Source organism: Rosa chinensis, chromosome 1 (genome assembly GCF_002994745.2).
Source record: "Rosa chinensis cultivar Old Blush chromosome 1, RchiOBHm-V2, whole genome shotgun sequence".
Lineage (NCBI taxonomy): Eukaryota > Viridiplantae > Streptophyta > Magnoliopsida > Rosales > Rosaceae > Rosa > Rosa chinensis.
In genome coordinates, this window is record NC_037088.1 from 14,346,514 (window position 1) to 14,362,857 (window position 16,344).

Consider the following 16,344-nt stretch of genomic DNA (forward strand, 5'->3'; position numbering starts at 1 on the left):
CTCCACCTAAGCACGTGAACCCTAATTCTTTTAGGTTTTCACTATGCCAATAATGCCTTCAGACGACACATTTCAGACGACAGAATTTTTGTTTTCTGTCGTCTGAATCTTTTAAACTTCTTTAGACGACATATAAATTAATTATGTAGTCTGAATAGCATGAGAATCCATACTATTTCACTTTTTAGTAAGTTAGAAAATTAAGACGACAGATGTCTGTCGTCTGAAAGAACTGATAAATTTGCATGAAAAAGTGGAAATTTAGGACAACATTCATATGTCGTCTGAGTAAATGGGAAACAAGTGGAAAATTAGGACTACATTCATATGTCGTCTGAGTAAACGGGAAACTGACAGCTAATTTGCTAATCTAAAGTATTCGATCCCTCCCTTGGCTAAAAAAGAAAAACTCGGGCTCCTTTTGCTAGGACCTTTCCCTTAGCTGAAAGAAAAAAAGAACCAACCCTAGATCTAAAAACTCGGGCTCGTTTTGCCGCCCCTGACTCTCAGCCAATCTCTCCCTCGCACGCTCGATCTCACTCTCATGAACCTCAGTCCCTCAATCCACCCTCAATCCCTTTCACCCTCTCAAGCTCACACACACTCTCATCCTCCTGCGATTCCGGCAAAGCAAGTTTGGGTATGGAAGTTTTGGGTATAGAAGTTTGGGTAAAGTAAGTTTGGTAAGTCTTCAATCTTCAAGTCTGGGTTTCTCGGTTTCTTTTTTCACTCTTCAAGCTTCATTCTTCAATCAATCGGTCTCTTGCTTTCTGGGTTTTCAATTTCATGTGTTCAATTTGCAGCAAAGCATAGACGTCCTCAAGTTTGGTTCGATTTCTGGTTCGATTTCGAATTCTTCAAGCTTGGTAAGTTGCTGCCTTTCTGGGTATTCAGTTCTTGTGTATGATACTATGAATAATGAATGATTGGTAACTGAGAAGAGTTGTATGAATATTTGCTTACTGTCTTCCTATTATTGTCTTATTGATTTGAGTGATTTCAAATTTGAGAATTTTCAATTGAGTTGTACTCTTGTATTGGTCCTGTCTGGGTTCGATTTCTTTTTGCCAGAAACTATTGGACTTTTGAAGTTTTGATATTTGGCATCTGTTTTGCCAGTTTTGAAATTGTATCCAATAATGATAGATATATTGATAGCTATGTGATGGATAACATACACTCAAGCTTCTTGCAGTTGTGAAACAAATGCAATACCAATACGATTGATCATGATAATTTATGTAGAATTTGTCTTTGAGAACAACAAGCTTCTACAGTCCATTTATAAGTGATAGATTATAATATTTAGGTACAGTTTATTTGCTAATGTATGTTTGAATATATGTCAATGCATTCTAAGATTTCTAAACTGCATCCTTTTTACTATTAAGTTAGTGCTGATGCAACTTTATTTCGCATCTTTTACATTCACTCATTGCTCTTTTTTTTTCTTTCTTTTAAATTATTTCTTCTTATTATGTGCAGAGACCTGATAAACAAGAACCCATCTCTAACACAAGACACAGTTCCACAAGTAATAGAGTAGACAAAAGGCCAAATCCATACATTCCAGATCAAAATCAATGAAGCAAATGGCTCCATAGTCAAAGGCATCTATCTAGACGTGGAAACCTTTACGCCACAAACAGGAAATGAAACAACAACTTTCACACTAGCCCATCCTCTTCCTGACAAAAAAGAGTCCCTGATAAACAAAACAGTTCGCAGGTAAACCTCTACAAAATTTTTCTTCATTCAACTTCATTTTTCTTGACAGCTCAAGTGTGAAAAAAAATAGTAACTATGTACTTGTCTTTTCTTGGATTCTTTCTCCCCTGTGAATATTGTACTGGAAATTTCTTTTTTCTTTTTCTTTTTGGCAATAATAGAATTGCTTGTTTGAACTTCCTACTTCAAGGTGCCTTAGCATATAGTCAGTGATGCCTGTACGTTACACACACAATTATACAAAGACGTGTTTGAACAAAGTAATGCCAGTAGAAGTTGATATATATTCTGAGTGGCTATAGTTTGTTCTTTTGTTTTTAGATTTTGTGAATGGAGTTATGTGCCCTTTTATGTGTTTTTTCTTCTGCTGTTTGCTAGCTATGTGGTTCTTGCCTCTAGTGTTTTGGTCTCTAGTGTCGTGCTTGAAATGAACTGTGTGCTCTTCGATTCTACAGAAACTGTGTGCTAACTTCTTTTGGAATTCTGCAGAAACTGCCTTACAGCACAGCTCTCTTCTTTCGATATTGCATTGCTATTGTTGTTGCTGTAGTGAAAGGTTGGAGTACTGGGAATGGTGATTAGCTAGGCTGTGACTTAAGCAAATTAAGGTAAGCAGTAATCTTCTGGTATGTTTTACGTGAATAGCATAGTTAGATTGTTAAATTAGCTAATTGGTATGTTGATGAATTTAGTTGGTTGTTTGTATCTGTTTATATGCATGTGGTGAACTAGTTTGGTGATGCTAAATTTAGCTCCTAGCTGTTGTATATGTGTATATATCTGGAAAAATGATGGATGGTATAGAATTGAATTATGCTGATCCTAGGTGATAGTTTAACCAATTGGTATGTTTATGAATGAAGTTGGTTCTATGTACCTATATACATATACATTATATATAGATGTATGAGTTCAGTGCTCTATGATCCTAGGTCATAATTTAGTTCCTAATTGTTGTTTGTGTGTATGTATAAGATGGAAAAAGGATGGATGCATGCTGATAGGAGATCGTTGAGGTTTCAAATAGCGTTTGAGGATTTTCTTAAGTTTGCTTCAGCGAATGCTGCTGACAAATCAAATATCTGCTGTCCTTGTTTGAAGTGTTGTAACACTAATGGATTTTCCATTGGAGTTATTAAGGACCATGTATTTTTTAATGGCATTGTGACTAGTTATAAGAATTGAAAATGGCATGGAGAACCTTCTGTCAAGAATACGGATAGAGTAGGTGAATCTGAAACAGTAGATATGAATTGTAACCAAGATATGGGGGAAAGTGAGGATGAGGAGATATCTAGTGACTCGAATGAGTTTCTAAGGTTTGTGGAAGATGGAGATAAAACTTTGTACCCCGGTTGTACAAAGACAACAAAGTTGAATTGTCTTATTCAAACATTCAACTTGAAAGCAAAACACGGAATGACTGATGCTTGTTATTCCGACATGCTAGTCATGATTGGCATGTTGCTTCCCGAAGGGAATGAGGTACCCGGTTCTCTATATGAGGCTAAAAAAACACTTGCAGCATTAGGGATGGAGTATGAAAGGATTCATGCTTGTCCAAATGACTGCATGTTGTATAGAGGGCAACATTCTGAAGCTACAAGCTGTTTGATCTGTGGTGAATCACGATGGAAACTGGGAAGGGATAAAGTTGAGAAGAAAGGGGTGCCTGGGAAGGTATTGTGGTATTTCCCACCAATCCCAGATTCAAAAGGATGTTTCAATCAACAAAGACAGCGAAGGACTTGACTTGGCATGTTGAGAATAGGAAAAAAGATGGCATGATGCGGCATCCATCAGATTCACCGACCTGGAAATTGGTCGACACAAAGTGGCCAGAATTTGGTAGAGAAGCTAGGAACCTTCGTTTAGCCCTTTCCTCAGATGGGTTTAATCCCCATAGTTCTTTAAGTAGCCGGTACTCTTGCTGGTCGGTTATCCTCGTTACGTATAACCTTCCTCCATGGTTGTGCATGAAGAGGAAGCACATGATGTTAACATTGTTAATATTTGGACCGAAACAGCCTGGAAATGATATTGATGTGTATTTACAGCCATTAATAGATGATTTGAAACAACTGTGGCAGGGGGTTGAAGGTGTGTACGACGCTGTAAGAGAAGAGTCATTTACACTCAAGGCAGTCCTACTTTGGACTATTAATGATTTTCCTGCATATGGGAATCTCTCGGGCAGCATTATCAAAGGCTATAATGCTTGTCCTATTTGTGTCGATGAAACCCGACCATATAGGTTGAAACATAGTAAGAAAATGGCATTTATGAGGCATCGCCGTTTTTTGCCGAGACATCATCCATATCGCAAGCAAGCTGCTGCCTTTGACAATACCATAGAGGAAGATGTTGCCCCTTCACCATTAAGTGGAGAGGAAGTGTTGTCAAGAGTTGAATGTTTGAACACAAGGTTTGGGAAAAAAAACCCTTCTGCCCCCTACAAGGGTGCTGAAGAGACTAGACCTTGCTGGAAAAAAAATCAGTTTTCTTTTAACTTGATTATTGGAAACATCTTCCAGTACGACATATTCTTGATGTGATGCACATTGAGAAGAATTGCTGCGATGCTATAATTGGTACCCTCTTGAACATTCCCGGGAAGACAAAGGATGGAGGTGCTTCTCGTTTGGACATGGTCGATATGGGAATCAGAACTGATTTGAAGCCTACACCTGGTCCAAAAAGGCCAAGTTGCCTTTAGGTAGTTGGAACTTACGGGTAGAAGAGAAGAAAATAATGTGCAATTCCTTTTTTGGTATGACGGTTCCTGTGCGTTTCTCCTCAAATGTGAGGAATCTGGTATCGATGGAAGATTTAAGACTGGTTGGGCTTAAATCACATGATTGTCATACGGTGATTCAGTTTCTTCTCCCGGTTGCAATAAGATCAGTTTTAGAGAAGCCGGTTAGGTATGCAATTATTCGGTTTTGTCTATTCTTCAAGGCAATTTGTAGTAAAGTCATAGCTGTTTCAAGACTTAAACAAATGCAGGCAGATTTGGTTGATACAGTTTGTTTGCTGGAAAAGTTCTTCCCACCTTCTTTTTTCGACGTAATGATTCATTTAACAATTCATCTTGTTAGAGAAGTTGAGTGGTGTGGTCCGGTATTTTTTCGATGGATGTACCCCTTTGAGAGGTACATGAAAGTGTTCAAAGGGTATGTTCGAAATCGACATTTTCCTGAGGGGTGTATTGCTGAGAATTACATTGTTGAAGAAGCTATAGAGTTTTGTTCAGATTGTATCCTTGAAGAAGATGCTACCACTGTGGGAATTCCCTCCACAAGCCTACCTGAACACTACAAACAGTGCAAACCATTATCAGGCGCAACCATGGTAGCAGTTTATGGAAAGGAGTTGACGCTAGCACACCTTTGTGTATTACGAAATACTGAAGATGCTCAGCCATACTTCATGTAAGTGTTTTCAGCAGTAGCTATCGTTTTTTCCTTTGTCATTTCAATAGCTACAATAATTTCTGCATTTGATTAATCTTGCTGATTGGTTATCTTGTTCTTCTACTTAGGGAGCATATGCAATTATTGGAGTTAACGTTCCCTAGGTTCAAAAAGAACCATAAGTGGATGAGAGAAAAACAGAATGCCACATTTAGGGACTGGTTAAAGGAGAGGGTAAGTTCAGTTTGCACCCGTAATGGTGTAAGTGTACTTTTAAATTTAGTTTGCAAATCAAATGAGGCTTCCGGACAATGATGTTTCTGAATCCATTTTACAGGTTGCAAACCAAATGAGGTTTCCAGACAATGATGTTTCGGAAACAATAAGGTGGATGGCTAGTGGCCCCAAAAATGAAGTGCCAAGTTTTGCTTCATACCATGTCAATGGAGTTGACTTCAACACCAAAGACCGGGACAGTATCCGAATGGTTCAGAATAGTGGAGTTTTTTTGGTTGCCGATGCAATGCAAGTTGCAAGTGCCAAGGATAAAAACCCAAGGACTAATGATATGGTCTTCTATGGTGTTATAAAAAGTATATGGGAGGTAGACTACTATAAGTTTAGGATACCATTATTCAAATGTGATTGGGTAGAGAGTACTAGGGGCGTCAAAGTAGACGAACTAGGGTTTACTTTGGTGAAACTGAATAGGATAGGGCCTGTGAATGACCCTTTTGTTTTAGCTACACACGTTAAGCAAATTTTCTATATTCAAGACCCCATCGATACTAACTGGTCAGTTGTTGTCAAGTGCCCAAATAATGACTACCATGGGGTTGATGAGGAAGAGGAGGTGCATGACATAGAAGTAGAAGAAAGTCCATTTGTACCCACAATGCCATCAGTCGATACCTTTGATGATGTAGATGGTCATCAGCCTAGCATACATATGCGAGATGGCGATGAAGGAATATGGGTTGACAATGAAAGCCTACCTCATGACTGATGGGAATAGGTAGCTCATAGGGTTATCATATTTTTTATATTTATTTTCCAGAATTGTTGCTTTTAGCTGTTAAAGTTATAAGGTGATGAAATATATTTGACATAATCATTTATCTAAATTACCTCAGTGTGTGCTTTTTCATAATGGACCATGTATTAATTATCATGTAGCTAACCAGATTTGCTTATGCATTTCAGATCATGGCACCAAAGAATAGAGCAGCAGCTGCTAAAGCTATCGCTTTAAGAATGAAAGCTGTGCAAATGAAGAGGGCTAAACCTAAGGATATAGAGCCGACAACTTCACCATTGAAAACGTTTGTGTCTAAAAAGAAGTCTGCATCTCCAAATAAGAAGGATGTGTCCCAAAAGAAGAGGACTTTGTCGCCAAAGAATAAGGCTGGATCCCCAAAGAAGAGGACTGTGTCGCCAACGAAGAAGGCTGCATTCCAAAAGAAGAACGGCACATCCTGTTCTAGTGCTCGATCTATGAAGGATGTGTCAAGCAGTAAATCTGGAAACAATTTTAAGTCCACTAAGAGAGCACAGAGAGCAGCAGCTTGTAATGTGGAAGATATCAACGTAACAGGTGGTTTAAGGCTGCTAAAGCGAGGAATGGTGACAATGAGTCACATTACAAGGCGGCTGATCAGAGGGAAGCGGCTAACAGTGGAGATTAATGATAAAGGGGAACCAATTGGTAAGGCTGCAAAAGAAATGCAATCTTACATTGGGGTCTTAGCACGTACAAAGATCCCCATTATCATTGGTGATTGGTGAGAAGTGGACCCGGATGAAAAACAGAAAATATGGGAATCGATTGAGGTATTTATATTATCCCTTAAACTAACCTTATAGCTTTGAGTTTCACTAATTTTAGATGCTAACTTGTTATTGCTTCTGTTTTTATGCAGGAGGCATTTGTGATTCCTAAAGAATGTAGGAAATTGGTGATATCATCCGCTGCAAACAAATGGCGGGATTTCAAAAGCAAACTGACTAAAAAGTACATTATACCTTTTATTGATACACCTGAGCTGTTGGAAAATCCTCCAGATGACTATCGATGCATTAACAAGGAACATTGGGAACAATTTGTTGCTGAAAGGATTTCTGATGCATTTCAGGTTTGTGAACTCTTACAAACTAAGTCCATCTGTTGGTTTCAGTTTAGCTATGTTGAATAAGTTGAATCCAATTTTGTTCCTAATCATTTTCTTTGTAGGAGCTGCGTGAAGCCCAAATAGAAAAAAGAAAGGAAAACAAGTATCCTCACCGTATGGCGCGTAAAGGATACGCTAATTTACAAGAAGAATTGGTTAGTTCTTGGTTCATAACATAAATTTGCTAGGTACATCGTGATGTTGATCCACTCCTAATATGTTTCTCATGTGTCATAGTCCGCGACAATCCCGATAGAGGAACTCGATCGTGCCACAATATGGGTGAAAGCATGGCAAGACAAAAATGGTAACTTCAAAGCAGTTGAGGTGCAGGAGACAGCCAATAAAATTGTAAGTCATTTCATGGTACTTTCATGGATGATATTGGTATTGTACAAGAATTACATCCTGAATCATAAGTGTGTTTATATATTTGTGTTGGCAAAAGTTAAAGCAGAAAGAGTCTGATGGATCGATTACCACACAAGGTTCTGATGATGTGCTCACTTTGGCGTTGGGGAGACCCGAGCATCCTGGTAGGGTACGGGGAGTTGGAGGATATATCAAACCAGCTTCGTTCTTTGACTTGCCTAAACGACGAAATAAAAGTGTTGAAGAGACAGTGAGGAAAAGTGTGAAGAGGATATTGGAGGAAAAGAAGGAAACCATTCTTGCAAAGGAAAGAGCTTTATGGCAGCAGGAGAGAGAAAGAGTGGTTGCTGAGGAGCGTGCATATTAGACAGCCAAGTTTGCAGAATTAGCGGCAAAAATTGATGAAAAGAAGCTGCCATTAGAGTCACCAAAACCTATCACAACCCTTCAAGATCCTGGTTCAGGACAAGGGAGTTGTTCTCGACATGCTGAGAAAGTTATGCAGAATAATCCGGACGGTGAGCTCAATGCAGTGAAGAAGAGGTTGGTTTTAAATGATGATGCAGCTGGATTGTTAGTTGAAGAGAACCATGAAGTTCCAGAAGGGAACCCCAAAGTAACGGCAATAATCGAGGAGGAGGTTAGAGACATCATGGCTCCCAAAACTTCCGCAAACACAGATCTGGTAACACCATTATTCCCTTCATTTATTTCTTTTCTCATTTTCTATAGTTTGCAGCTTTAGTGGAACTATTAATGAAACTAAAATATATGAACTAATTGTTTATTTTCATTGTTTGTCTTAGGAGACGACTGCTGCGGTGCATAAGTGTGAACTGGCAGTAGATAGAGTGGACAACATTGTTGCTATTGGAACAATTATTCAAGTGAATGTTGCATCGAGCGATCAGCTGATACATGGTGTTCCATTGGGAAAGGAAAATATGCGCGTCTCAGTTGTTCGAGCCATTGTTGATGATGCCCTGTTACCTATTCCAGTGAAGGATGAGATTGTCACTGTCAGCGACGCCATTGGTACTTGTGTTGCCTAGCCAAGAAACCTGGTTGTTATCCCTGGAGAAAAGGCACCCCTTAAAGCCATTGAGCAGAAGGTAACCAAGCAGTCTTATATAGATTTTAGCTAGTTTGAAAATGGTTTTGTTCAATATGCAATATGTTAATCTGGGAAAAGTTGATAACATGTACTCTTATTGGTTTACACAACTAGAAAAAAAATCGTGCTAATACCAAGAAGAGAATGAGAGATGTATTTGATGATAATGAAGACCTTGAAAACTTGCCACCGAATTTGCCAACAACATTAAAGGATTTGTGCACGTGGGGGAACAATTTCCTTAGAGACGGGGTCACCATCCACACAACATTTGCTGCGGACCTTTTCGGCTATTCAAAGAAAGTCTGTCTGTTTAGAAGTGATCTCTATACCATGGCCAATAACCTAGAAGTATCAAATCGTGTACTAGTGTTTTACATGAGGTAAGGAATTATTAAAGCAACCTGGGTGCATATAGTCAATAATTCATTATACGATTGAATTTTGATCGTCATGTATCACTGTTTATTTTGAAGTACTTTTAACAGTTTCATATTCCAAAATAATTTGTAGCTACCTTCATGAAGTCTTGAAGAAGTGTAGGATGGTGGATATGGTTGCCTTTGTCGATCCTGATCAGACTGGTACACTTGGGTGTGGAAATCCCATTGAAAGGGCTCGGTCTTTGTCAGATCGCTATAGGCAAGGGAGGTTAGGGCAAATCTTTGTGGTTCCATATAACTCAGGGTACGTAAAAAGTAATTTAAGCATCTGGTCTGCCAAGTTATATTGTTAATGGTAATATAACAGATTTTTTTAATTTTATGTTATCCTATAGTGCTCATTGGATGTTGACGATTGTGAACCCAAATGAAGAAGTCGTGCACTTCATGGATCCACTTAAAAGGTGACTCGATACTAGGGAATGGAAATCTATTGTCAACAAGTAAGTCTCTTATATTGTACTATAGTGATTGATCAGTTGGTGTTACTTGGTCATGTACTGGACTTGTTTACTAATTATCATTTTCTGTTTGAAGCTCCATTAAAATCTATAATGCTCACAAGAATCGGAAAGGAAGGAAAGTAATTCAATGGAAGAATCTTGCTGTGAGTCGGTTGAACTTTTTGTAGTGGTTAGTTTTATGTACTTCATTGTATATTTCACCTTCCATTATCTTAATTCTGTATTTTCAAGGTATTCCGGAGCAAAAAAATGACAAGACTTGTGGATATTTCATTATGCGTTACATGAAAGAAATTGTGGAGGACAAGAACTTGGATTTTAGTATGAAGGTAAAATTGATCAACTGCTTACCTATGGACTTTATTGTTTAATGATATAGTACATGCATGCTCTGTGCATGAAACTTTCATATTTAATTTGTTGCATTTCCTTATTGCAGTGGGGAACGAGGTCAAATTTGGTTTACACAGTCAATGATATTGATGAGATCCGAGCGGAATGGGCTGAGCATGTTTTGAAGTTCCCAGAAAATTAAGTATCAGCCTATATATATGCTTTTGTTTCTGGTAGGTTATGAGCAGTAGTAGTGTCTAGGAACTGCTTTTGTGCATTTTGACAGAACTGCCTATATATATGCTTTTGTTTCTGGTAGGTTATGAGCAGTAGTAGTGGCTAGGAACTGCTTTTGTGCATTTTGACAGAACTGATGGAAAGTGTTGAACAAATGCATGCAGTTGCTGTAACTACTCTATGGATGCTACTAGGTTTTTGTCTTAGTTAGATTAAGATCCGTGCAACAATGGCAGTCATTAAAATCATTTAATGTAAAGGCTAGCATGCTAGCTAGTTTAGTATTATGCTACTGATGGGAATGTATTTTGGTGGGTTGATTTATGCAATGAGGAATTTGTTGATTTCAGATCTTATAATTAATCTGCCTTTCTCGATTGACTACTGTACAGAATGAGGTTTGCTATGGTTCAAATCCAACAAATGCAGGTTTATGATATGTTGTATCACAAATACAGTAACAACAGAAAACTGAAGTTTATTTCACTGTCAAACAACAGAGATGCCTTTAACAGACAACAGAAAACTGAAGTTCAATTTACTATCAAACAACAGATATGCCTTTAACAGACAACAGAAAACTGAAGTTCAATTCACTATCAAACAACATAAATACTTCTAACAGACAACATAAAAATGAAGTTCAATTGATTATCAAACAACAGAAACACGAAGTTTTATTTTCTATCAGACAACATAAAAACTTAAAATTGTGGTTGGAATACGAGACAGACGACATAAAAATAAAGTCTTACAACTACTTAGACGACATATGAGCATAATTTACCCAATTATAAGTGATTTACAAACAACAATTAAATGTCGTTAAAAATGCATTCAAACAATAGATTGTCAAACAAGTCTTTATTTTGGTAACTTCAGACCACATATATATGTTTTCTTATTTGTCTTAAGACGACAGAGGTTTTATTAAAACTGTAGTTTGTACCTCATTTCAACAACATTAATATGTCGTTGTATATGATTAATAACTACAGAAAGTTCCATATCCTTCAAAGTTGGGTTGTTCAGACGACAGAGTCTTACGAAACTTCTGTTGTCTGAGTGAGAACAGACGACAGAGGATATCTGTCGTCTGATGCTATAAGAGATGGCAGCTGGATAGACTACATATAATTTGCATATCAGACGACAGATATAATATGTCGTCTGAAGCTATTATTGGCATAGTGTTTGGATTTCCTAACCTCTAAGCATATAAAAGGAGATCAATCTGCAGCAGCTCTCGCTCTCTTCTTCTTCCTCCCTTTTTTATTATTTTGTGTTTTTGATTCCCATTATGTGTAACTAAATTTCCAGTAGTTAGGGGGCAGTTGAAGCCCCTAGACATGATCCATAACATACTTTGACATTCAATTTGTTTTCCAATTAATAAAGTTGAGGTTTTGTTTACCGATTTCTCATTGATGAATTCTATGTTTGTATGCTTTGGAGGCCTACTTGGTATGCATGCTACGGTTCTAATACTTTGATTGTTTGATGCCTGGATCAATAGTTGGATTCCTCAAATTGTCTAGAGAAGTAATTGGTAGTTTTCACTAGCAAGTAAACAAAACCCTAGGTTTAGCAAGGCTCTAAGTTATTTGAGATGCCTACTGATTGCTCAAACTCTTTTCAAACTTAATGATCTCTGCATGTTTAATCTAATAAGCGTACCTTTAGGTTGCATTGCTTGGGAATAGTCTAGGTGTAGAGCACTTCCTGCCTAGTGTGCAAAGTAAGAAAGAGTAATAGGTTGTGTTCAAGCGTACCGAGCCAATCTGAGCGTCTTCAACTAAGTTAATTGGAAGTAAATTGGACAAAGTGTGTTGTGTGTGATTGTTGGGGGTGGATACTTCCTTCCTAGCTAGTTTCATTAATTGATATCAACCAATCTCAAATCTGTTCCAGTTTCGTTTTTCTTTCTGTTCTCTGTTTTGACGTATTTTATTCTCATAGTAAACGAACTCCAAAAATTCCCAAATTTTGTGTGCTGGAATTTTTGTGTGTTTAATACTTCTCTGTAAATTTTCATATTTTTCTGGGTTGTTTTGGTTAGGATTTTAGTTTGTTTTTCGACTGCTGTTCAGTAGGAACTGCAGTCACGTTTTGTGACTTTTGTTGAAGTTTTTAGTTTAACTTAATCCTCTGCGGGAGACCCTTATTTCCCTATATTACAATTGACATATTTGCAGGAGAATAAGGAAAATCAATAGCTTATAAATTTAGCTATCATCGTACAACTCACGGCTCCTCCTGAATCATCAAGGGAATCACGGCCTCTCCTAGGCTCATCATAGGAATCTCAACTCTTATGCTTATCATAAAATTCACGGTTCCTTGGTTTCTCAAATTCATCTCTTGGTCTTCTTCGATCATTAGAGTCCCACCTTGCACTTTGCTTAGATAAGTTCTCAATGATACCCCAAGCTTCCGTAGCATGCTTATTTTCAATGCTTCTAAGTGCGGCATTATCCACACATCTTCTAGATTCCGGTAGCAAGCCTCTATGGAATGAATCAATAAGTAAAAAGTTTGTAATTTATTTTAAGTGTAATACATGTGTGCATCTTGAGCAAAAGAGAGGACATGTTGTCTCAGCTGTGGAATGATATATGAAAGAACACTATACTACAGAAGAAGAAGCGATGATTGAACTAACTAAACAAGTAAATGATGCATGGAAGGATGTAAATGAAGGATTGGTTCACCCTATCGCTACTATCCCTAGGCCACTATTGTTGCTAATTCTCAATTTACTACGCGTAATTGATGTTATGTACAAGTATGAAGATGGTTATACTCATGGTAGAGTTGTGCTTAACTTCTCTTCTTGTCAAACCTGTTCCGATATAGGTTATAAATCAATATTGGACTTGTTCTCGTCCATATTATGATAAATAAGGACTCGTCTGAGGCTGAATCCCTTTGTGGTATAAATTAAAATAGGTACTGAGCTAGTGCTTAAGGGTTGTTTGTAACATGTGTGTATGTGTGTTCTACGATATTATACATCAACAAAATAAATATCTGTAATATTTTCACGTAAATTTCTATATATAATTTACGGGAATAGTGGTTTGCTTGGTTCTCTTATAATTGGAGTGTAGTCCTTTATTTTTTTTTTAAATAGAAGTTGAATTCATTAGATCAACAGAAAAATGGCTGAAGTCTACCAAAACTTACATAAGAAATCCGGCAAGAAAATCCGGAGTAATCTACCTAAGCTAAAGCAAACCTTTAAAGATCACTGGGACACTCACATTTAAGCGAGCCTATACAAGAATGAAAAAACCTCGCCTCCTACGCAAAAGAATCATTCAACTAGCCCTCACTTGCCAATCATACAATTGTGGTACAAACAAGAGACTAGAAACGTCATAGAAGACTCATAGAAGTTAATCCACCCTCAAACAGGCTCATATCCTAATACATGAGGGCCCATATTGCCTTGATCTGAGCCTAAGCCAGTAGGCCCAAGCCCGTAGGCTCAAGCCCAAGTCAAACCTTGCCTGGCAGGAATTGGCCCCTGCCCCATCAGCCCAAGGTTGAACCCAGGCCCAGAAACCCTGGCCCAAACCCAAGCCAACAAGGGAGACGTATCCCTACTCATTGCTCCTTCGCCGCCGCCACCAGTCTGTTCTCCGACGACGCACCGTAGCTCTGGCGGCCTGCTTCTCCAACCGTGCATCACCATCTCGAGCAAAGACCGCTGAAGCCTCTGCCTGCTACCCTTGCAACAGATCCCCCCTCAGAGATTGGAAATCTGCCCACCGCAACTCCGAGACCCGACCTTTCAACCAAACAGACTTTCGCCGCTAAGCCCAACTCAAAACCTTGCGATCTCGAGCCCAGACCCGACTCGTGCTCGCTCCTCCTCTGCAGCCCAGACGACAACCGTGAAGGCAATCCCCAGAAGTTCTCCGTTGCTGTCGCTCTCTTCACTCACCCCCTGGATGGAAAACTGCCACCATGGTCTAAGCAAACCCCTCGCCGCACCCACGATCGCCACAAAGATCCCTCCTTACGTCACCGCCGTCCACGATCGCCGCCTTTTTCGAAGGAAGAAACGCCACCACCAGTCGAAACCTAAGTTTCAAAAACCAAGGTCTCACCGAGAAGCTCGGAGCGCCTTGTTATCGTTGTTTTTTTACATATTCATCATAGTCCTTTATGTTAAATCTAAAAGAAATTTATTGTTATAGGATCAAATTGAATCGATTATATTAAGCCAATTCTGCTTTAAATGGTTAAATTTTTGAACTTTATGTTATTCCCATAATCTATTAATATGCAGAGAAAACATTTTTATCAAGAGAGAGTAAAACAGGAAGAACGGTCATTGACCACCAAAGGTACAATTTTTTTTTTCATTAGAAAATCTAGTTTTTTTTTCTTTTTTCTTTTTTCTATAATTCATTGATTATTTACTATTTTATAAAATTTAAGAGAGAAAAAAAATATCAAAATCCAATTGACATGTACTTTCCACATGTTAACTAAGAGAGGATTATTTCAAAGCAGTGGGTTTTTTTCCTAAGTTTAAGAAAAGGGAGCTTCTATTCATACCTCCAAAATTAGTATTTAGACCTCCCCACTTAATAGAACTCTCGCTTACTTTTACAAATAACCAATATGCTATTTACACCTCCCTAATTTTCCCATAATACACATCATCCGATAATATCAATAAAAACTTTTTTTTAGAGTGTTCTATTCATATACCTCCAAAATCGGTAGTTAGACCTCCATCAATTTTTGAACTTTTCACAATATTATTTTACTCTTGATATAACTAAGCTGAAAAAAAAAAATCAATTGATAACTCTCTCCCCCTCCCTCCTCCCTTGCTTATCGTTGTATTTTGTAGGCATATGCATCTTTAGAGACCAAGAGCAGTTCATTTCTTCAACTTCCTAAGATTCCCTCGTTTCATATATTTGCTCGAACAGTACGCTCCAATGGATGAGTATGATTTTAAGAGAAAGTGGTCTGTTGGTTTTTTGGTTAGAGAATATTGCATATCCGAAATTAACTCAAGGAACTGATCTGTTGATTTCTCTGCTGCTTGGTAAGGATGAAGACCATAACAAAAACAAAAGGGAAAAAACGGCATGACGATGACATTTGTTGATTTCATACCTGTAAAAGGGGGAAAAAAACTTTTTTTAATTATTTTTTTCTTTCTTTTTTGTGTCTTTATTAGTAATTTGACATGAGTTGACAAAGTCAACTATCACTTGAAAAAAGAAAGAGGTCCAAATGCCAATTTTGGAGGTATGAATAGAAGCTCCCTTAAGAAAATTAGAAAAACATAATAGGAATCAAAAATATTCTAAAAGAAGTACAACATACATGAGAAAAACAACAGAGGGAGAGAAAACTAGTAGAGTATCCCTAATTCCTTTATCCCCCAACTCGATCACTTTTTCCCTTTCTTGAAGCGTCCTCTATTTATAATACAATACTTGCTTTAATTACCAAGTAGACACCTTTTTTCTCATATATGAAGTCTCCAACATAGCTGCCCAATTTTTAATCACTTCTCTTCCTCCATGTCACTTTGTATTTTCAACGAACTTCATGAAAACAAGGTGGTTGTTCTATATGTATGTGCAGCGTGTCGATGCAATTCCATAGTTTCAGAGAGAAATGTGACGAATCTAATATTAACATTTCCGATCATGCACTTAAATTACATTTCCAACTGTGCATGTAACTTATACCCATCTAATTCATAGAAAAAAATTAGATATAAACTAATTTTCTAAAGAAGTATTGGGAAAAACTCATACATATTTTTTTATTTATCTAAACCAAATTCACGTCAGCAAACCTTCTTTGTAGAGTGTTATTGTATAATTAATATTTTTGTGTTCTCATATATACCTGATTTACCCTTGGAATAGTGAAAAGTAACATGAGTAATAACTGATTCTTGTTAAAGGAAAAACATATTGTGTGCCTTCGTCAAAGTGATTGACGGAGAGGGAATCAAGCAATTACCGATTAACATCAATCAGCATGGATTACGAACCAATCAGTAGTTAATGTCATCATTGTAATTGTTCT

At 37.7% G+C, this 16,344-nt stretch overlaps 2 protein-coding genes and 2 long non-coding RNA genes across 5 annotated transcripts; all 4 read left to right on the plus strand.

Annotated features, from left to right (window-relative positions):
- Positions 1–310: 310 nt before the first annotated feature.
- Positions 311–2,732, plus strand: LOC121050015. The gene is made up of 5 exons (XR_005801655.1): positions 311–674; positions 804–866; positions 1,486–1,728; positions 2,218–2,336; positions 2,704–2,732. It is a non-coding gene; the product is annotated as an uncharacterized LOC121050015 (long non-coding RNA).
- A 262-nt stretch (positions 2,733–2,994) lies between these two features.
- Positions 2,995–4,444, plus strand: LOC112201810. The gene is made up of 3 exons (XM_024342733.1): positions 2,995–3,408; positions 3,819–4,140; positions 4,263–4,444. The coding sequence occupies exons 1-3, from the start codon at positions 2,995–2,997 to the stop codon at positions 4,442–4,444; spliced, it is 918 nt and encodes a 305-aa protein (XP_024198501.1).
- A 3,727-nt stretch (positions 4,445–8,171) lies between these two features.
- LOC112201828 lies at positions 8,172–8,735 on the plus strand. The gene is made up of 2 exons (XM_024342756.2): positions 8,172–8,366; positions 8,488–8,735. Exons 1-2 carry the CDS (start codon positions 8,181–8,183, stop codon positions 8,731–8,733), a joined length of 432 nt encoding a protein of 143 aa, XP_024198524.1. The 5' UTR covers positions 8,172–8,180; the 3' UTR covers positions 8,734–8,735.
- A 923-nt stretch (positions 8,736–9,658) lies between these two features.
- On the plus strand, positions 9,659–10,576 carry LOC112197052. 2 transcript variants are annotated; one of them, XR_002935544.2, is made up of 4 exons: positions 9,659–9,681; positions 9,776–10,031; positions 10,142–10,272; positions 10,355–10,576. It is a non-coding gene; the product is annotated as an uncharacterized LOC112197052 (long non-coding RNA). The 2 variants fall into 2 exon arrangements; XR_005801656.1 differs by lacking the exon at positions 9,659–9,681 and having other exon boundaries at positions 9,712–10,031.
- Positions 10,577–16,344: the final 5,768 nt, after the last annotated feature.